We start from the raw sequence: 23,133 nt of genomic DNA, 5'->3' as shown, positions 1-23,133 counted from the left end.
ACTTCTCTGAAAAGAATTAAGAACAACATAATGCAATTTTAGTACACACTGCTTCTGGCATATAACTTTCCCCAAACCAGTCTTTTTGTATCTTCATACCCACTTCTTTCTCGCTCTCTCTCTCCCTCTGTTTCTGTTCTCCGTGGTCATCAGTCTCCTCCTCCCTATCCTGGGCTGCTCTCTCTCTGTCCGCTCATCCTCCTGAAAAAGAGAGAAAAAGGATCAAGTGAGCAGGACTAAAGCAGGTTTAGAAAACAATACATGTATCATGTTGTTTATTGTGTGTGTGGGTGCGTGGGGGGGGATAGAGGGAGGTCATTATAATAATTTATTTTGTATCATGAGGATTAACTTACTCCAAAGCAGATTAGTACATTACATATCAGTGTAACTCAGTGTGGTCTAGGGGACTACTTTACCTCGAAGGCCTCCTTGGTTGTGGAGGTGTGCTGCTTCAGGAGAGAGGAGAGGGGGACGGAGCAGAGGGCTAGCCCAGGACTACGCTTCGTAACCAGGCACAGGTTGGCAGGGAGAGGGGCCTCCTCCTGATACACAGACATTCTCAAAGCTTTAGAATAGCAGCGAGCTGTGACTACTAGATGATACGGATGGAACTCACTCACAAACACACACATACAAGGTCACACACATCTGATGTTAAGTTCTGAATGTGTTCTAATCCTCCTCTGTAGGTACCATCCGCCAGACATCAGGTAACAGAAACACTTATACCTGCTGGAGAGAGAGGGAGGGTTGTTCATTCCAATTCACTGTCACTGGTTTGTAGATGGAGTACCACATAGAGCGGAAAAGGGCAAAACAAAACAAGCATCTGATTGGCTGTTGTACTGCTTATGTATATGTGTGTGTATATCTGTGAGAGTTGAGAGAGCGGGCGGATTTGATTATACTGAGCCGTGGGGCACGGGTCTACGGCCCGTGACGTGAACGGGCAAAAACGGTGAGGGAAGAGTGCCCTTCTCAAATCTGTTCGGTCATGTTGTCAACAAGGCAGCATGATGCATCATCCAGAAACATACATCTCTCATCCATAAAATATCTGTTTGTATTTTCAAACTAGTTTTCATTGGGAATGCAGATAAAGCTTTTTTTTCTTCCATCAATACTCAACATGCTTACGTCACTTTTGTTTTGAGCCAATTACGTCACCATTTTTTGGGTCCGACTTTGCCTTTGAACAGGAGGCTGCCCGATTCCAAAACGGATACACTCATCTTTAACCCAGTGCAAAACACGCATTCCTGGACGCCCGAATGAATCTAATCTCCTCAGTGTGTGAGCATGAACATGTGCTTGTGTGGTGTGTGTGTGTCTGTGTGTGTGACTGACTGTGAACGTGTGTGTGTGTGTATACTGACCACTGGGAGCAGGCGCTGAGGTCCAATCCACTACGTTCCATCACGCAGTGCAAGGCGGGCCTCAGCAGTGCCTGAGGGTCCTTCAGCAGACTTGGACCCCACTTCCCCCAACAGGAACTGTCGAAGAAGGGGGAGAGGAGAGAAAGATGATGTGCTTATTATAGTTGAGGTAAATTGCAGTCTGTACCCAATCACAACGTAACCGTCCTCACCTTGATGAAAGAGGCATGGTGCCCTCAGCGCTCACCTGTGGTTCTGTCTGATCACACAGCACCGTCTGTACAGCTCCTCTGATCTGGCCATGGACAACAGCAGCACCTGTGACACACACACACACAGTTACCATCCATTGGGCAAACAAGACATTACATTTACATTTAAGTCATTTAGCAGACGCTCTTATCCAGAGCGACTTACAAATTGGTGCATTCACCTTATGAAATCCAGTGGAACAACCACTTTACAATAGTGCATCTAACTCTTTAACGGGGGGGGGGGGGGTTAGAAGGATTACTTTATCCTATCCTAGGTATTCCTTGAAGAGGTGGGGTTTCAGGTGTCTCCGGAAGGTGGTGATTGACTCCGCTGACCTGGCTGACAAGACACACAGGTGGTGAGTGTGTGTGAGTGCCTTATTCTGTGCCCTCTCTCTCTGTGTGTGTGTTGGTTGGGCTCGGGCTGGGCCGGACCTATGTAGTAAGAGACAGGGCTGTGGGAAGGGGAAGGGGAAGGGGGAGGGGAAGGGGAAGGGGAGGGAGGGAGGGAGGGAGGGAGGGAGGGAGGGAGGGAGGGAGGGAGGGAGGGAGGGAGGGAGGCTGTCAATCCAGTTGATTGTCAGGTGGCAGAAGCGGGAGGTGGGGGTAGCGACGCTGTAGCTCTAGACTGTCACAGGACACACTGAGGGAGACAGGGAGAAGGGAGGGGAGGATCAATTACCAGATGTACAGATTTGTTGAATGACTGATTGGATAAATTAATGAATGACAGGTGGATTCACCAATCTCTGGGGAAGCAAGAGAAGAGGGCAGGACTTTGAGATGTGGTAGTGGAGGTCTTTTTGGGATGAGCTCACTTCTCATCCTCCTTCCACCTCATCCTCTTCTGGTCACAACCCCTCACTCTGCTGTCCTCCCTGAAACACACAGACGTACACATGGCCCAATCTCACAGAACATACATTTTCCTTTGAGGTGAACAAAGAGACAAATCACACACCTCAGCGGGTCTCTTTCTGGTGCCCCTGACCCAGCCATCAAACTGCCCCCCCCCCCCCCCCCCCCCCCCCCACACACACACACACACACAATGGAGTCTGCAGCAATCCCTCTGAGAGAGCGAGTGAGAGAGAGAGAATGTGAGAGTGAGAGATTGACATTGCGAAGAGAGAGGGAGAGATATTAAATGGAACCCTATTCCCCATATAGTTCACAACTTCTATAGCCTTTCTGTGACCCTAGGTGGATCTAGGCCAAGTTAGTGCACTATATGGAGAATAGGGTGCGATTTTGGTCTACTGACGCTTGGCTTCAGAGTGGTGTATGCTGGGGATGAGAGGGGGGATCTTGGGAGATTTGAGGAGAGGCTGCGGCTTGCTACCCAGCATGCATGGTTTCTGTCAGTGTGCTGGCATCATGGAGGGCAGAAGAGGAGGAGGACACGTTGATGTCTGAGGAGAGATGGAGGAAGAGGAAGAAAGAGAGGATGAGGAGTAGTTTACCTGGCCGAGTTGAACTTTTATTTTTATCTTTGTCTCTCTATTCAACCCTCTTGTCTGCCTTTTGTTTGCATAAGGTGATTAGTCAGGTCATAGGTTAGGTTAAGTTTAAAGGTAGACTTAGCGACGAGATGATGTAGACGCACAAAGTAAACTGTAGCAGTGGGACAATTTCCGTAACAACCAGGAGCATTGAAGCATGAGGCTTCACATCTCTGCTGTTTTGGTTACCATGTTGGAGCAGCGTGAAGCAGACCTCTGCATATGCGCAGATACTCTGTGTGACTTTGTGAGAGCAAAGCCTTGTAGCATGCTCATCTCAATGGCCACGTTCAAGCAGATCACTTTTGTGATGACCATCGTTGGTCACCTCCTTTCAAAGTGTGTTGCATTCTGGAGAGAAAAATTGTCAGACAGGTGCAAGTGTAGCGCATGTGGATGTGTAAAACGTACTCCTCAGCCTGAAGTGTCCCCAATTATGCAAGCAAATAGCTAAGCTTTTAGTGTGGTGCTGACTGGTAAGATACTTCGGGAGGGTGGTCACGTGTGCTAGCAAGGCATAGGTACTGGGTTCGAGCCTCAGTGGAGCATAATCAGGAGAAGGTGGTACTCGCTAAGCAAGCAGCGTGACGTCCTGTACACCTACATTGCTTACAACCATTTTCAGGTTCTTGCCATAGATTCTCAAGCAGATTTAAGTCAAAACCGTTACTTGGCCACACAGAAACATACACTGTCTTCTTGGTAAGCAACTCCAGTGTAGATTTAGGTTATTGTCCTGCTGAAAGGTGAATTAATCTCCCAGTGTCTGGTGGAAAGCAGACTGAATCAGGTTTTTCTCTAGGATTTTGCCTTATCTTAGCTCCATTTGTTTTATCCTAACAAACTCCCCAGTCCTTACTATCATACTCATAACATGATGCAGTGACCACTATGCTTGAAAATATGAAAGTGATACTCAGTAATGTGTTATATTGGATTTTCCCCAAACATAACACTGTATTCGGGACAAAAAGTGCAAAGCTTTGCCACATTCTTTAAGTGCCTTGTTGCGAACAGGATGCATGTTTTGGAATATTTTGTATTCTGTACGGACTTCCTTCTTTCACTCTGTCAATTAGGTTAGCATTGTGCAGTAACTAAAATGTTGTTGATCCATCCTCAGTTTTCTCCTATCACTGCCATTAAACGGTTTCCTTCCTCTCCGGCAACTGAGCTAGGAAGGACGCCTGTATCTTTGTAGTGACTGGGTATATTGATACACCATACAAAGTATAATTAATAAATTCATCAACATCAAGGGATATTCAATGTCTGCTTTTTTATATTTTTACCCATGTGCCAATAGGTGCCCTTCTTTGCGAGGCATTGGAAAACCTCCCTGGTCTTTGTGGTTGAATCTGTGTTTAAGATTCACTGCTTGACTGAGGGACCTTACAGATAATTGTATGTGTGTTATGCAGAGATGAGGTAGTCATTTAAAAATCATGTTAAAACTTCTTTGGGATAGGGGGCAGTATTTTCACGTCCGGATGAAAAGCGTGCCCAACGTAAACTGCCTGTTACTCTGGCCCAGAAGCTAGGATATGCATATAATTGGTAGATTTAGATAGAAACACTCTAAAGTTTCTAAAACTGTTACAATTATGTCTGTGAGTATGACAGAACTGATATGGCAGGCAACACCCCGAGGACAAACCATCCCCCCAAATTTGTATTTCAGCTTACCATTATTTTCAATGGCTTGTACTATAATTATAAGCCCAAGTCCTCCCAGATTGCAGTTCCTAGGGCTTCCACTAGATGTCAACAGTCTTTAGAAAGAGTTTCAGGCTGGTTTTTGGAAAAATTACCCAGAAATTGTAGTTTTTCTAGGTGGCTCCCATTTTGGCTGTAGTGTTTCCAAGCGCGTGGAAGAAAGCTCGTTCTTTCTTATTTATCTCCGGTAATGAACATACTATTCTCTGTCTTAAATTTTATAGTTTATTTGCGTATTAGGATACCTACGGTTTGATTATAAACATTGTTTGACTTGTTTGGAAAAGTTTATTAGTAACGTTTGGGATTCATTTTGTATGCATTTTGATGGAGCGAAACTGGATGGATTATTGATTGAAGCGCGCCAGCTAAACTGAGTTTTTATGGATATAAAGAAGGACATTATCGAACAAAATGACCATTTGTGATGTAACTGGGACCTTTTGGAGTGCCAACAGAAGAAGATCATCAAAGGTAAGGCATTTTTTATATCGCTATTTCTGACTTTCGTGTCGCACCTGCCTGGTTGAAATATGTTTTTCATGTGTTTATATATGGGGCGCTGTCCTCAGATAATCGCATGGTTTGCTTTCGCTGTAAAGCCTTTTTGAAATCTGACACGGCGGCTGGATTAACAACAAGTTAAACTTTATTTTGATGTATTACACTTGTGATTTTATGAAAGTTAAATATTTATAGTAAATTTCAGCTTTTCATTTTCAAGTAATTTGTCAAAATTTTGAAAAACATAATTCCATTTTGACATTACGGGGTATTGTGTGTATGACAGTGACAAAACAAATCTAAATGTCATCCATTTTAAATTCAGGCAGTAAAACATCAAGGGTTTTGAATACTTTTTGAAGGCACTGTACATGAACTTTACAAAAATTACGTGATCCAAGGTCATGACGTTTTGACTGCAGTCAACTGCAAGTTTCTGCAGTTGCTTCTCACCAACTGCCCCATGCAGCCATCACCTGCATTGTGGGAGGCTCAATCGTTAAGGTGTTCTCACCAACTGCCCCATGCAGCCATCACCTGCATTGTGGGAGGCTCAATCGTTAAGGTGTTCTCACCAACTGCCCCATGCAGCCATCACCTGCATTGTGGGAGGCTCAATCGTTAAGGTGTTCTCACCAACTGCCCCATGCAGCCATCACCTGCATTGTGGGAGGCTCAATCGTTAAGGTGTTCTCACCAACTGCCCCATGCAGCCATCACCTGCATTGTGGGAGGCTCAATCGTTAAGGTGTTCTTGTTTTACCCACACAAACATGACAAAATACATGACTGAAACAGGAACCAATTTTCCCAGGATTTATGTGTACGCTGGATATATACAAATATATCTCTCTCACTAATTGATTGTACAATGTGTACACATTATATTATATTATGATTTCAGTTTGTGAGTGAGTGATATGGGGGTTAGATACATGTTAATCTCAACATAAGAAAACCTTTTATAAACAATGGCAACACTGCAATTTTGATCTGAGACTTGCTGTTGGAAGACCACATTAGTGTCTGACTTTGGGCTGTCGCATTTGCACCTCCCCCTATTTCACTTCTAGACTTTCGTCTACGATCGGTTGCTTTAGCCTTACCACTCAAACACACCCAATATCATCTCGCTGAGTCTACCTTTGACTTTGTAATTTAATCTCAATGTGACCAACCAGATTTAGAAGCTTGAACCCCCACACCCCCACCCACCCGAAAAACTTGAAAACCCCATTAGATTTTTGCCCCCCAAAAAACTAAAACTAAACATAATTCATGATGGTTTTTATTTTATTTTAGTTTGTTTTGTAGATTACATTTAGAAATTACAGCAGTTTAAGACGTTAATTGTAATAATGATGCGTGATTCAAATTAGCATTCCCCATAGACAAACAATGGCAGTAGAATGGCTCGTACAGAAGAGCTCAGTGACTTTCACCGTGGCACAGTCATAGGATGCCGCCTTTCCAACAAGTCAGTTCGTCAACTTTCTGCCCTGCTAGAGCTGCCCCGGTCAACTGTAAGTGCTGTTATTGTGAAGTGGAAACATCTAGGAGCAACAGCATCTCAGCCACGAAGTGGTAGGCCACACAAGCTCACAGAACGGGATGACCGAGTGCTTTAAAAAAAATGATGGCCTACCCCGGCCAAACCCTAACCCGTCTCCATTTTGAAGTAGTCCATTTTCTACCAATACTTCTATGAGGGGCGGCAGGTAACCTAGTGGTTAGAGCGTTGGGCCAGTAACCGAAAGGTTGTTAGATCAAATCCCTGTGTCGTCAAGGTAAAAATCTGTCGCTCTGCCCCTGAACAAGGCAGTTAACCCACTGTTCCCCGGGCGCCGAAGATGTGGATGTTGACAGAGGGGTTGTGTTAAATGCGGAAGACACATTTCAGTTGAATGCATTGTTGTGACTAATTATCCCCCTTTCCCTAATGCTCTCTCTCTATAGGTCTTTGGAGCTGGTCCTTGTAAATAAGAATTTGTTCTTAACTGACTCGCCTAGTAAAAAAAAAAAAATGAGTTGGTAAACAAACTGAAAGGGTGCATACTGCCATCTGGAGTGTGTTGTTTGAAGAGGTATAAAGCCAAGGTTGGTGATTTACTGCCACCTGCAGTAAATTCATTATCTGAGCCAATTCATTATCTGAGCCTTCCTGGTGACATGGATGGAATTATGTGATCCTTCCTACAAGTCTTGATAGATAAGCAGCACATATCAGCCTACAACTTGTAAATCATTTTCTCCATTCCTGTTCAGAAAGTGTGATTATACTGTGTCCTAATAGCCTTGTTAATATTTATTACATTTCACTTGTAAATAAATGAGATTTTCGTTTTGGTTTCTTTTATTTTTTGTTGAGTGTGTATTGATTTCAGGACCATGGATATTACCAGGTAATTTAAAGCTGTGTTTCTGGATATGTAAGTCACAGTCCCCCTCAAAAACGAACCATATTTGGTTAGTAGAGAATAGAGACCCACCCACTTTAGCTGAGCCAGGTAGAATAGTTCTCTCTACAACCCAATAACCTATGTATCCCATGTACAGTGTATTGCATTTGGGGCTATGGAGGAGGTGGAGAACGAAGTGGATACATAGTTCGATACAGTGGATTTGGTGGACACTGGATTTGTTCGATACAGTTTACCTCCAAAACGAACCATATTTGGTTAGTAGAGACCCTACTTTCTATTTTCCACCCCACTTTAGCCGAGACCGGTAGAACAGTACTCTCTACAAGCCAATATTTCCCCCCAAATATAGTGTATTTTATTGGGGGCTATTGAGGGGTGGAGTGAAAAGCCAGCAGCAGGTAATGTAACATAGTCCCCCAAAACAATATTTGGTTAGTAGACACCCTACTGAGTATTTCACACCCCAGTTTATGAGACAGTTAGTAAAAAAATAAATCTCTACAAACCAATAAGTATCCCATATACAGTGTATTGCATTGCTAAGTTTTGCTTAAATACATCAAAATGATTCATTTATTTTTTCATAGATGGTTGCAATGCTGTGAAAAACAGTTGCACTGCACTTTGCAGGGGACATATTTTGAGAGAGAAAAAAATCTGCGTTCGTGCCCCGTGGCTCCTGCGGTCAGCATAGTATCCTGCTGCTCGGAGAACGGTATATATCATGTATATATCTAGATTAAAAACGTGTGTGTTTAAGGAAAAGTAGTCTAATATCGCCATCCAGAGTTTATTGGTCTTTACAAAATTGAATTGTGGTATAATAATCTATTTGATCTATTATTGCATACGTGATTTGTAAATATTTTAACTAATTAAAAACGGCCAAAATATAGATTCGAAAATGTATTAATTGACGGGAATAATGTTGCCTTTCGTAAAAACAAATAAAAAATGTTCTACGCGTCCCTGCTCAAGTGATGGATGACGTAGAAGTCAAGCGACGTACACACGTGTTGAAGCCTGGTGGAATCAGTAGAGACAAGAAATGGCTACCGACAGGCTGCAGTTCCATGAAATGGGCATAGATGATCGCATTTTAAAGGTAGATGTTCTTCTCCCCTGTGAAACTATATGAGGATAACTGAATTGTTAAATTGCATGACCTCAATTGTGATATAAATCTGAGAACTATACGCCAGTAGACACTGAACGATGCTAGGATAGCTAACATACATCGCTAACGATAGCTAACTGTTAGCTAGCTACCATGTAAAAGTGTTTACTTTGCCTGTCAATCTGTCTGGATATCAACGTATTCAATTTTAAATGGGACGTAGAATTAACCTAGTTAGCTATGTAACTACGTTATTTAAACTATCACCTTAAATACAGGAAATTCAAGAAGTTGTCATGCAGAATATTTCAGAAAGAAACGATATAACGTCCCACAGCATTTTGTTCTGATATGATTTCCTAGCTAGTAACTTAGACACTTATTTTTTTTCCCCACCTAGGCGCTGGCGGACTTGGGCTGGGCTCAGCCCACTTTGATCCAGGAGAAAGCCATTCCACTGGCTCTGGAGGGCAAGGACATTCTAGCCCGGGCCAGGACTGGCTCAGGAAAAACAGCTGCTTACGCTGTGCCCGTCATCCAGCGTATCTTGACATCCAAACAAGTGAGAAGTAGTAGTAGCAAAGGCCATACTGTATCAAGGGGTTTATAACATTATACCATGGGTGTCAAACTCATTCCATGGATGGAGGGTGGTATGGCTGTGGTCTAAACATCACCGTTACCATGGGTACTCCATGGCTATCAGTCCAAAATAAGTCGCTTTAAAAAATATTCAATAGTTTCAAAAAGCCAGAATGTTGAATAAAATGATATTTAAACGTACTATACTGGTAGTCTGTGCTGTTGGTACATTTGGCTGTAGGAAGTGTGGATGAGGTATCCACAGGAAAATGTTGCTTACCCAACGTTTTGCAGCACCGGTAGGTTCTGATGAGTTTCATGTGATGCACAATATGTGAACAATAGCTGCAGGTAACCGAACGTTGTCGACCAAAGCGTGTTCCTTTGCAATCACCTGGAAGTGCTTGTGAAATTTGCCTGCTGATTGCGTGGGATAACATTTGGTCTGTGCTTTCGGGTTAAACTCGGCCATTGTTGACATACTATGCAAGTCGCATGCTAATAGCGTTCCCATTGAAAATATAAAACTGATATACAGACCAGCATACTGAAAGTCAGGTTAATAGCACTACTCTCTTGGTATTTTGTCTCCGATTACCTCCTACATGACAAAATTAGAACAACGGGTTGAGTACATTCATGGGACTGTTCACAAAATGTTAGACGAGAGAGAGGAGTCTTTCACGCTCTGATTCATAGAGGCTAGAGCGTGGCCAAGTAAGACCTCAACCAGGTGAGTGCAGTTCCTAACTAACCAGTGATCTTAACTGATTATTCTTTGGTCCATCAAGTACAAGGGAGGAGTGACTTGACTCTTCCCTCCGTTGAATGAGTTTGACACCTGTGCTTTAGACCATCTCTGGTAGTAGTGGCATAGCCCTTCGATTGGGCTAAGAGTAATCAGTAGTTATAGCGAGTGTGGAACAGCTTGAACCTTGCTGTGTTCTCTACAGAATGTCCGTGAGCAGGCAGTGAGAGTGTTGATCCTGGTTCCTACCAAGGAGCTAGGGCAGCAGGTACAGGCCATGATCCGCCAGCTGACTGCCTACTGTGCCAGAGACGTGAGGGTGGCAGACATCTCCGGCAAGGCTGACCTGTCTGCCCAGAGGTCCGTTTGCTCAACTGTCATCATCTAACATATTGTTACAGGATACATTGTTCTGGTCTGTGTATTAATACCTGGGAAGAAGGATGTGCAGTCTTCATGCTTGTGTGTGTACCTGCACTTACTAGTGTGTGTGTGTGTGTGTGTGTTTCATGACAGGCCCATCCTGATGGAAAAGCCAGATGTGGTAGTGGGGACCCCCTCTAGGGTGCTGGCCCACCTCAGTGCCCAGAGCCTGGACCTGCAGGCCTCGCTGGAGACCCTGGTCATAGATGAGGCTGACCTGCTCTTCTCCTTCGGCTTCGAGGCCGACCTCAAGGGCCTGCTGTGGTAAGACGGAGAGACGTACACACACTCTGATAGTGTCACTAATCTATAATGGAGTACTGTTTGTGAGTGGTTATGTTGAAATGTGCTAGATTTCCATCCAATTGGCAAAAGATGTATGTGAATGTTCTAAAAATCAATATGCTAATTTTCCCAACAAGATATGTTTCCATCAAATTGACGTGTTTTGCGTAAAGGGCTGTGCGTGATGACAGTGCACAATAACAGTGCACATACAAATAACTTTTGCGGTTAAATTCCCTTGTACCGACCCCCCCCCCCCCCCCCCCCCCCCCCAAAATACAAGCTACATGGGTTTCCATCGCTTTTTCAACTCTGCTGATAATTATGTCACACTAAATGTTGCGTTGTATAGCGAATGTACCCACTCTGGTCTTAGCGGGTGTTCTCTAGCCAATAGCTTGCAGATAGTGCGGGAAGACTACCTACATGATGAGATTATTGTAAATAAGCACGAGATTATTTTTATTTGTCACGCGGCAGCCAATCGTGCCCCCGGAATAAGACCCTCGATATTCATTTGAAAAGCAGCGTCGGCCTTCATCACCGTGCACTTCCACCCCCCTGTGAAGTTCATCATACCTTATTTCATCTGTAGCCTAATAAAGTGCGTGCTTTACTCGCATCGCGGTGGGAGGACCACACAACATATCAGTGCTTGTCTCCGTTTACTTCGATACGATGGTTGTTATATCAATTTTTTCGCATAAAGGGGTTTCCACCGCAATTTCTCGCATAGCAGACACAGAAAGATCCCACCTAGTCTAGGGTCATCTTGTTTTGTTGGCACGTTTCCTGTTTCCATCAGGCCTGTCGTGACATTTACTTTACTTGTGTAAAAAGGTTGGATGGAAACCTGTTTAGAGGGAATCTCTCTTTCCCATGTACCTTTTTTAAATTTATTTTATTTGTGTGTGTCATTCCATCAGCCACCTGCCAAAGATCTACCAGTCCTTCCTAATGTCAGCTACTCTCAGTGAGGATGTCCAGGCCTTGAAGGAACTGCTGCTGCACAATCCTGTAAGACAAACACAAACAAGAGTAGTGCTCATTTTAGTTTTCCTTTTCAAAGTGTTTTTCGACGGTGTGCCCAACTGAACACGGCCCTGCTTTAATAGCATATTCTCTGTCGGAATTCCTCTCATACGGTGTGTGTGTGTGTCCTAGGTGATTTTAAAGCTGCAGGGCTCCCAGCTGCCAGACAGCTCCCAGCTGCAGCAGTACAGTGTTCAGTGTGAGGAAGAGGATAAGTTCCTGCTCATCTACACCCTGTTGAAACTGCACCTGGTTCAGGGCAAGACCCTGGTGTTTGTTGGGGCAGTGGAGAGGTGCTACAGACTCAAACTGTTCCTGGAACAGTTCAGCATCCCCACCTGTGTACTCAACTCTGAGCTGCCTGTCCACTCCAGGTGAGGAGGGAGGGTGGGAAGGAACGATGTGGGTGTTGATTGACATCCATCCGTTTATCCATCAAAATCTGAACACTTTCCTGCGCTCTCTCTCTCGCCCCCTCTCCCCAGGTGTCACATCATCACCCAGTTTAACCAGGGGTTCTATGATTACATCATCGCCACGGACGAGCAGGTATTGGTTGATCCCACCACCACAGCGCAGGCCGCCGAGGGGAAAGGGAAGAAGAAGAAGAAGAACGCAGGGAGGTAGGGGATACTGCACCATACAATTTAGTCATTTAGCAGTCGGTCGTTTTAAACGCCTTATCCAGAGTTGAAATGATACTGTTTGTGCCCAGTTTGGACTGAAGCTGTTTGTTGTAGCAGAGAAGGAGCTACTTAGTTAGTTAGGAAGCTGTTCTTCAACTCTGCACTAATGCAGGGGGGTAATCAGTAGTGTACACTGTACTGTAGCAAAACGTTTCGCAACGGAAACGAGAGTTCCTATTGGACAAATTCACGTGGCTCCCTGCTTCGTTTGGTTCGGTTCATAGGTAATACACCCGAGGCGACGGTATAATGACCCTTGACCTCTCACACCTGACTCCCACAGAGCCAAGGACAAGGAGTACGGCGTCTCCAGGGGAATCGACTTCCAGAATGTCTCCAACGTCATCAACTTTGACTTCCCCACCACCGTGGAGTCCTATATCCACCGTGTTGGGCGGTCAGTGTCAACAGAATACAACAGAATACAATTGTATTGCCCAATTTTGATGTAACAAGCCTGTACCTCCTGAAATAACACACAAAGGCTACATCTCAAATCACGCCCTATTGCTCCTGTAGTGCACTACTTTTGAGCGGAGCTCTAGAAGAGGGTGTCATTCAAACTTTGCCCCTGAGCTCTCCGCTCAAAGGATGAAGGTATTGGTTAAAGCTGAACAATTCAACCTTTTCCTCCTGTAGAACGGCACGCGCAGACAACCCAGGCACCGCTCTCACCTTCATCTCACACACAGAGCTCCCCCTGCTGGTAGAGGTGGAGGAAGCACTCATGGGAGGTAAGATCAGCCACTGTGTTTCTATCTGAGGTAGTCTGTCTTTGTGACCCTATTCTCTGTGCGGATGTAACGGTAGTCTGTGTGTGTTTGACCTAGCGTCTCTGTGTTGTGCGTTTTCAGAAAACGCAGAGTGTGCTCTGAAGCCGTACGAGTTTAAGATGGAGGAGATTGAGGGCTTCAGATACCGCTGCCGGGTACGTACATTACACCTGGGATGTTATATCACACCTGTTCACCTCACACTAGAGGGCTGCGGGTCCCAACGGAGATCATTGCGGCGCGGTCTGGATTTTTCATCCTGCGGTTGGGAGCAGGCGGTCAGACAAGACAACTTTGGGATTAAACTATTTTTGTTCCGCAGATCATTTGGAAACAGTCGTCTTTCTGCTTTGCATGAGTTGGCCTACCTATTGTGTTCAAATACCTTTTTTTTTGTACAATTCGCTCCTGAAGTTAAGGAACCCTCCTGGTCGGGCGTGCGAGATCAAGTGCACCTAGTTTGTGTGGTCTCAATGAAAGAGAGTAGGCTGCCTTTGCATGGGCAGGGAGAATCACGTGGCGGTTACCTCTCCAAGGAAATGTAGTTTTAAATATGATTAGACTAAGTTTCGCCAGTAAATATTGATCGTGGAAAGATGTGGAGGGCTCTCAACCAACGGGAGTGGAGGTGCAATCCAAAAATGACATGACGGTATAAAGGCGCAACACGTGCGTATAGGCTACCATGGTGGGCGACGCGGGCGGTTTTAATTTTCATACAAATGACCCATTTTGTCTCTGCCTGAATATCGTCCTCCTTAAAGGCAGGCTATATCCTATAGGACAATGCAAAATGTAGAACGTGTCGCTGTCGTTATTCTTGCTGCCTCCAGTTCAGTAGCCATACCTGCCAGATCAGGTTTGTGTGCGTGTGGTCTCAATTAGAGTAGGATACAGCCTTGTGCATGGGAAGGATTTCCAGGGAAATGTACTTCCTAAATATGATTAGCCTAATATAATGGGCCATGTGAGAATGTCTGGTAATTTAACCTACTACTTGGGTTATTTTTGCGTGTTTTTGATATGGCTGGCAAGTGAGCTGTGTCACATACGCCTAAAATAACATTGTGGGACTGCGTTTGGGCTCTGGACCAGTTCTTGCGGTAGCGGGTGGGAGTTGGACAGAACCAGCGGGTGTGGGCAGGTGCGGTATGAAAAGCTGTGGGCTATATACCAGGTAGTTTGGATTTTGTATGAATAAATGTGTGTGTCTAGGATGCCATGCGGTCAGTAACTAAGCAGGCGGTGAGGGAGGCCAGACTGAAAGAGATCAAACAGGAGCTGCTCAACTCAGAGAAACTCAAGGTGAGTGGGCTTCTCTCTCCTCCTTCTCTCTCCTGCTCCCCTTTGTGTTTCTCTTCCTTTTCCACGGCACTGATTGGTCAGTTGTTCTGTCACTTAGACGTACTTTGAGGACAACCCCCGAGACCTGCAGCTGCTGAGGCACGATAAAGACCTGCACCCTGCTGTCATCAAGCCACACCTGAAGAACGTACCAGAATACCTCAGTAAGAGACACACGTTGCTTAGGGACCTCTCTCCTATCAATGGTTTTCAACATTACACTCAGCTTACGGTAATATGTAAACACTATTCTCATTGGCCGTTTCAGTCCCTCCGACGCTGAGGGGAGTGGCCAACCCAATGTCCAGCAGGAAGAAGAGGAGGAGGAGAGAGAAGCCCAAACCTGACGGGGTCGTCAAGACAACCTTTAAGGTAAGGTCCCGAACTAACTCTAGCCCAGACATAACTCTAACCCTATACCCCTAGCCTTAACCCTAACCTAGCTCAACAAAGACCAGGCTGGGGAGTTGCAGCTGTTCCATTAGCTTTTTCCCTCCCATTATTTCCTTCACACTGGGAGCAACAAACAATAAGCAAACATTTACTTTCAAAACTGTAATGGATACTCTGATCCGTCTAACCCCGTCTCATCCCTCTTTCTTCTTAGAAGGACTTCCGAAGCAAGAACCCCTTGAAGAGTTTCCGCTACACTGGGGGGAGGAGCCGAGGGGGCATGGCTGGCAAATCCTAGGCCTCCATGTCAACGTGCACCAATCAGACTTGCTGTGCACAGCTGGCCTATGACATCACCAGTTTCCAGATTAGTTCAGATGGAGAGGAGACAAACTGAGGAAGCCATTGTAGACTACTGAGATGCTGCCGGTGTGTCCAACATCAGGGTGGTATTCACTAGATCCCAAACGGAAGAGAACTGACTGAAACAGGGCGGGACTGCCTGAACTTTTCCAATAAGAAACGCTTATTTGAGTTTTGCTACGTCTTGAACCGGTGTGCGCTAATGAATACCACCCAGGTTTGAGGAACCTACCAGCAGCACCATTACTCCTCTGTCAGTGAACCAACATTCGAGTTTCCATTGTCTGGTTAGAAAACATGTGAACTCAACAGAATGTGCCTTCCCTCAACACAACAGGTGTTTCTCACAGTAATGTAATAAAGGACTGCATTACTCTAAACCTCTACTGAAGCAAATTACCTTCACTAGTGTTCAAAATCCTAATTTGAAGAATGAAAATGGCCATTTTGTTTCAATAAGTAATTTTCTATTATTGAATTGGAATCTCAATTTACTTCCGTAACTGAAATGCAACACCTGTTTTACTACACACGTGATGTACTTTGAAATGTCTGTGTGATTTCAGATGGTTACATGTGGGTATTGTGTCTTTGTAACATAAGAATTCAGAAAAGTAACATTTATTAAATGGTTTGTGCTCTTTAAGCTGTTTGCTATTAATCATGTCAGTTGCAGAGGTCTCTCCCTCTAATGACAGGTTGTTTTGGGGACATGCTTTGGATGTATGCATGCAGTGGTGCTATACGAGTGGACACAGTGTGGAAAAGCTAGAGGAATTTACAAAAGCCATGACATGGTTTAAAATAATTGAATTGATCGTAATTGCAAGGCCATATCTTGTTTTCACATTTAAAACAATGTACGCGTATGGTTACATTTGAGAATGGTAAGTGATTATTATTTTTTACCATGAAACAAGTATATTGGATAAAATGTTCCAAGTGTCAAAGGCATGCTGCACACATGGTTGGTAGGCAGCTTAACCTGACTGATGGTATAGAACATTTGGTACATAGTGGGGCTGTGCTGTGGTGTACTTGGAGGCATGGGCGTGCCATGGCCTGGAGGGAGTTATACCATGGATTATTTTAGTAGTCCAAGGGCATGACAAAAATGTTTTTGTCCATCCAGTTTCCGGAGACTGGTATAGAATCAGTTCACAGTCCAGGCCTACATGTAGAGAGAAGGCACGTTGCAAGTCCTGGGATTTAGGTAGAGAATTAGAACATCAATCAAACACGTTCCTACCCATTAATTTAAAAGATTAAGGGTTAAGTTTGAGTAGGGACGTGCCGAGGAAACCGGATTGTACTGACCAAGTCAAACAATTTGAGTTCTTCCAGTCGTGTGTGCAATTAAGTCACTATAACCAGAAAACGGAACAATCAATCGCAAAAAGAGGACGGGTTTGTATCAACTAGCTAAATATAACATAAATCAGACAACGTTTTGTTAAAAGAATAATCAGATCAAGTGTCTATCAGTAACGAATTCACCAATGTTAGCTAGCTAGCTGCACTAACAATAGCTAGTAGTCATTAGAATCTTTTGTAGGACTGTTGGCTCTGTACGTTCCAGCTAGCAGTACTTCTGGTTGAACCTCAGGGTACATAAAGATAACTATGGAAGCAATGTCAGATTGAAATATCACTAATTATTCCTTGATTTATTGGCTGCTATATTTCATTTTTCAGACCCCCTGGCCCAGCAACTCACTCCCCCAGTCTGTGAAGAGGAGGTTTCCTGTGGGCAGCTGCACTGAACAGGAGTGGAGCCCCAGTCTGGGGCAAGAGGACCCAGAGCCCACACATATTAAAAGAGAAACAGGACGAACTCAGGACCTGTCAGGAGGAAGAGCAGTTTTAAGCTATGGAGTTTGACGCCAAAGACCCCATATTCACTATTGCTTGTGTGAGAAGCCTAACCCAAAGTGAAGAAAACAGAGACCCAGCCCCTCAACTGGACAGATAAAAACAGAACCGGATGGAAAGGACACCATGGCAACAAATCTAATTGTTTTTGTCACATGTTTCGTAGGTGTAGACTAACAGTGAAATGCTTGCTTACAGGTCCTTTTCCAACAATGCAGAGTTAAAGATAAGATTTTTTTAAATAAATAGAAACTGACATGAGGAATAAATACACATAATGATTTAAAATAACATGGCTATATATATGAAGCTCTGAAGCTGGAAACACTTATCTCCCTCACTAGCTTTAAGCACCAGCTGTCAGAGCAGCTCACAGATTACTGCACCTGTACATAGCCCATCTATAATTTAGCCCAAACAACTACCTCTTCCCCTACTGTATTTATTTATTTTGCTCCTTTGCACCCCATTATTTATATTTCTACTTTGCACATTCTTCCACTGCAAATCTACCATTCCAGTGTTTTACTTGCTATATTGTATTTACTTCGCCACCATGGCCTTTTTTTGCCTTTACCTCCCTTATCTCACCTCATTTGCTCACATTGTATATAGACTTATTTTTGTACTGTATTATTGACTGTATGTTTTGTTTATTCCATGTGTAACTCTGTGTTGTATGTGTCGAATTGCTATGCTTTATCTTGGCCAGGTCGCAGTTGCAAATGAGAAAAATATATACGTAGGGAGTAGAAAATAAAATGGCTATGTACAGGGAGTGCCAGTACTGAGTCAGTGTGCAGGGGTACAAGATAATTGAGGTAGACATACTGTACATATACAGTCCATTCGGAAAGTATTCAGACACCTTGACTTTTTCCACATTTTGTTACGTCACAGGCTTATTCCAAAATGGATTAAAGAAAATAAATAATCCCTCATCAATCTACACATAATTCCCCACAAATAGTGACATTTATTTTTACAAATGTATTAAAAATAAAAAACTGAAATATCACATTTAACATAAGTTTTCAGATCCTTTACTTAGTACTTTCTTGTAGCACCTTTGGTAGTAATTACAGCCTTGATGCTATGATGCTACAAGCTTGGCACACCTGTATTTGGGGAATTTCTCCTATTCTTCTCTGCAGATCCTCTCAAGCTCTGTCAGGTTGGATGGGGAGCGTCGCTGCTCAGCTATTTTCAGGTCTCTCCAGAGATGTTAGATCGGGTTCAAGTCCAGGCTCTGGCTGGGCCACTCAAGGACATTCAGAGACTTGTCCCGAAGCCACTCCTGTGTTGTCTTGGCTGTGTGCTTAGGGTTGTTGTCCTGTTGGAAGGTGAATATTCGACACAGTCTGAGGTCAAGAAAGCTCTGGAGCAGGTTTTCATCAAGGATCTCTGTACTTTTCTCCGTTAACCTTTCCCTTGATCCTGACTAGTCTCCCAGTCCCTACCGCTGAAAAACATCCCCACAGCATGATGCTCCCACCACCATGCTTCACCGTAGGGATGGTGCCAGGTTTCCTCCAGAAGTGATCCTTGGCATTCAGGCCAAAGATTTCAATCTTGGTTTTATCAGGCCAGATAATCTTGCAGATAATCATACAAATCATTCAAATCCAGTCAGAAAATATTTACACAAGAAGCAACCTAATATCACAGTCAACTCTAGTCATTTAGTAAGTTCACCATTCTGCGATTCTCACTGTTAAACATCGCACAGTGTTCAACACAATGCTCTTTGTGTCATCATTTGATCTGAACACAGTCACTCATTCACAATTTGACAAGCACTTGATAATGCCTAGAATTTCATGGCCGCATCCCCTTCGTGTGGCCGTAATCTACCCTAAAAAAATCCATGCCTTTTGTGGCCATTGGCCGTTGTGGTCTTCTCCCTGAGTGCTCCGTGCTCCGAATCACCTCTCACTCACATGGCTCTCCTTCACATCTTTCTCATAAGGTACAAGTGAAGACAGACACATCCGGGACGCAACTGCGCGTCCTCATCAAATTCCTAGGTGCATATTGAAGATATTGGAAGAACTGTCCACAGTTACTTTTCATCAGCCAACAAGATGAGTAGGCCTAACGAACAAAAGCACTAGCCTATGTCCGTCTACTATCCCCCGTAGTACAAAATAAATGTTGTGCAACATGAGCTCATGGGCTCTCATGAAGTGTTTGACTAGATTTCTGATTACATTTTCATTGATGTCAGAGTGATTAGAGGGACAATAGAGTGCTGAGTACCATGCAGTTGACACGTTTGGTAGGTTACTAATGACCAGCATCAGCATCAGAGCTTGGAGAAGCCTAATTACCGTGACTAAACGGTTACGTGAAATTTGACTGCCTTCATGACTCGTGATGCATGGTGTGGTGGTAATATGGTCACTGCAACAGCCCTAAGTGTGGTGTCCCGCAGGGTAGTAGACTAGGGCCATTATTGTTTTCTATTTTTACAAATAACCTTCCAATGACCTTTAATAAAGCCTGTGTGTCTATTTACGCTAACAACTCAACAGTATACATGTCGACTGCAACAGTAAAATAAATAACTGAGACACTTCACATAGAGCTCCAGTCAGAATGGGTAACTAGCAATAGGCTGGTGCTAAATATCTCAACATCTAAAAGCATAATTTTTGGGACAAATCACTCGCTCAACGCTAAACCTCGTTTAGATCTATTATTGAATAATGTGGCTATTGAGCAAGTTGAGAAGACTAAACTGCTGGGTGTAACAAAGCAGCACGTAACACACTTAGATGAACACGGAACAGTCTCTCCTGGCTCAAAGTTGAGGAGAGATTGACAGCATCAGTATTGGTCTTTGTGCAAGATATTGATGTGTTGAAGGTACCAAACTTTCTGTTCAAGCAGTTGGCACTCATCGGTACAACACAAGACATGCAACCAGAGGTCTCTTCACAGTCCCCAGGTTCAGAACAGAGGCTGGGAAACGCACAGTATTAAATAGAGCCATGACTACATGAAACTCTCTGCAACCCCAGGTAACTCAAGCTAGCAATAAAAAATACAAATAAAAAAACACATAAAAGAACACCTTACTGCACAAAGGGGACTGTGAAGAGACACAGCCATTTTATATACAGTATACACTGTATATGTTTGAATTTTCAAAGTAGTTTTCATTGGATAGGCAGATAAAGCATTTTAATCAGAAACAATAACTTTTGCAAATAGAAACAGAATCCTACTCATTACTCCACGTGCTTAATCTACGTCACTTTTGTTTTGAGCCGACTTCCCCGCTGGCCAGAACGGGGCGGCAGCCTGGTGTCACGCCCTGACCTTAGAGATCCTTTTTATGTCTCTATTTTGGTTTGGTCAGGGCGTGAGTTGGGGTGGGCATTCTATGTTTTGTGTTTCTATGATTTTCTATTTCTATGTTTTGGCCAGGTATGGTTCTCAATCAGGGACAGCTGTCTATCGTTGTCTCTGATTGGGAACCATACTTAGGTAGCTATTTTTTCCACCTGTGTTTGTGGGAAGTTGACTTTGTTTAGGGCACATAGCCTTTGAGCTTCACGGTTTGTTTATGTAGTGTTTATTGTTTTTGTTCGGCGTCATTTTGCTAAAATAAAGAAAATGTACGCTCACAACGCTGCACCTTGGTCCTCTCCTTTCAACAGTCGTGACACCTGGATCCAAAACGAATTAACTTTTCACCCGGTGCAAACTCCACCCACCTGGGCACCCGGTCCAGCTTAATCGAATCTCCTGATTGACTTGTTAAAAGAGACAGGCGACTAAACATAATTTAAACGGCCCTACTCCAAAAGAGCCAAGTGAGCTACTGGGTGTGCAGACCAATGTGCCAATCCTGCAGGAACACTTCTTGATTCAGCTAATCAAGGAGCAGCTGATTAGTAGAATGTGTGTATTCATACTGGGGCTGGAACAATGTCCTGCGGAAGGGTAGGGCAGCCCTACTCTACACAAGGATGGTTAGCCAGCCACCCCTGTCATAAACCATATTGGGCTGGTTTCCTGGACACTGATTACACATACTCCTCCATGTTCAATTGAAATGATACATTTAAAGTGCTTTTTAGTCCATGACTAGGATTAATTGTGTCCGGGAAACTTGCCCATAGATAGATCGATAGATAGATAGACTTTGTCTTCTAACGCAGCCTGCAATGACCAAGACATGTTTCACTTTCAGCTACATGACGCTGCTGTCATGCAGATTTACTCTCATGCTCATTTCCATCCACGTGGATGTGCATGCACATATGTGACATTATCACACTCAACAGCACAGGGTTTGTAGCTAATGTTAGTTAGTTAGCTAGACAGCTGTTGTTACAAACTTGTTACTGACATGGTGAATAACGACACAACAGGACATATAGGCAGCAGTTTTTCCTGTAGTACAACGTTTAATAACAAAACAAAATTAGCTGTAGCAGCTAATAACCTTGCCAGCTAGCTAGTGCCTAAAAGTGTCACTGTCGGATCAACTTTCAGTTTTTCAACACAGCAACAGATTTCTGCTAATGACAGTTTGTCCGGTTAAAGACTGTGACAAGTGACAGCTGGTTGACAACTGAAACATAGCTAGCTAGGTAGATAAAGTAGTTTTACCTTGCTCTTTCCTCTCGATACCAGAAACTGCTGGCTAGCTAATGTTTGTCTAAATCTGAACAAAAAATTGGGAATGTAGCTAACTTCACTGCCTGGCTAGTCTATGTAAACAATGTTATTAACTTTAAGCAGAGATGTTGCTATCTATAACCATTAAGGTATCCCCACAAAAATCCCAACTTCCTTTCGAAACTTCCTATGGAGGAGTGAGAGGGAGAGGAACAGACGGGAGCCAGCTGGTCATGTCCAGTACAATCTTCTATATTGCTTGGGGTAAAAAGAGCTTAAAAGCTGATTGTATATCATGTACTCGAGTGACAGCAAATCGTGTAGGCCCTGGAACAACTTTGATTACATTGGAAGCTGACAGTCTACCTTGACTTTGTTGTGGTGACGGTGATCATTCTATATTACCATCTTTAGACTAGAGGACCTTGTCCTCTCTTCTCTGGATGATGGTTGTTGCATGCTCTCTCTCTCTCTCATCTGATGGAGGGGATGGTATGGCAGATACCTCCTCTGAAGCCTTTTCACCAAAGAAGAATTCACAGTCTGGAGCATCAACAGCATTGTCCTCCATCTCTGAAATGTCCTCTGTCTCTGAAACCTCTTCTTCTATTTGACTGTCACAGTCCAGAATTTGTGATAAGGCTTCATTGACTGAAAGTCTTTCGGAGCTCATTGTTGACTGTCTGTGTCTGAGATCTGCTGCTCTCGCACTGAGAAGGAGAAGCTTGGGAAAGCTCCTTTTCACCCCAAAATAATTATAAAAGTGCAACCAGAACCAGTCAAAACAAAATACATCAAAGACACTTGTTTATTTTGGATTTATCTATACACATGTAAGCCTCCGGGTCAAAATGACCTCCAACATCATGTTTTTATACACAATCTAGACAGACATTCCACAACACATCAGTGTGTCCCCATTTTGAAGTGAGGTTCATGACCCTGAATGAGGAAAAGTCATTTAATTTCATGGAGAAAAAGAGAGGTTAACTAGTATTTTAGACAACTCAAACGTGGAAATGGGTCAAATTGACCCGCAACCTAATAGCAAGGCTGGATATCTCAGAGTAGGCTTGCTTGAGTAATTAATACCAATAACATGCCT

The 23,133-nt window shown here is 43.7% G+C and overlaps 1 protein-coding gene across 1 annotated transcript; it reads left to right on the top strand.

Moving 5' to 3' along the window:
• Window positions 1–8,782: 8,782 nt before the first annotated feature.
• Window positions 8,783–16,170, top strand: ddx56 (DEAD (Asp-Glu-Ala-Asp) box helicase 56). Its single transcript, XM_038965485.1, has 14 exons — window positions 8,783–8,883; window positions 9,296–9,457; window positions 10,431–10,585; window positions 10,742–10,912; window positions 11,860–11,950; window positions 12,098–12,339; window positions 12,451–12,588; window positions 12,935–13,048; window positions 13,291–13,385; window positions 13,506–13,579; window positions 14,640–14,729; window positions 14,827–14,932; window positions 15,037–15,140; window positions 15,376–16,170. The coding sequence occupies exons 1-14, from the start codon at window positions 8,827–8,829 to the stop codon at window positions 15,457–15,459; spliced, it is 1,683 nt and encodes a 560-aa protein (XP_038821413.1). The 5' UTR covers window positions 8,783–8,826; the 3' UTR covers window positions 15,460–16,170.
• The last annotated feature ends 6,963 nt before the right edge of the window (window positions 16,171–23,133 follow it).

This window comes from Salvelinus namaycush, chromosome 26 (genome assembly GCF_016432855.1).
Source record: "Salvelinus namaycush isolate Seneca chromosome 26, SaNama_1.0, whole genome shotgun sequence".
Classification (NCBI taxonomy): domain Eukaryota; kingdom Metazoa; phylum Chordata; class Actinopteri; order Salmoniformes; family Salmonidae; genus Salvelinus; species Salvelinus namaycush.
The sequence above is the reverse complement of the archived record's forward strand: the minus strand, read 5'-3'. Positions and strand labels throughout refer to the sequence as shown.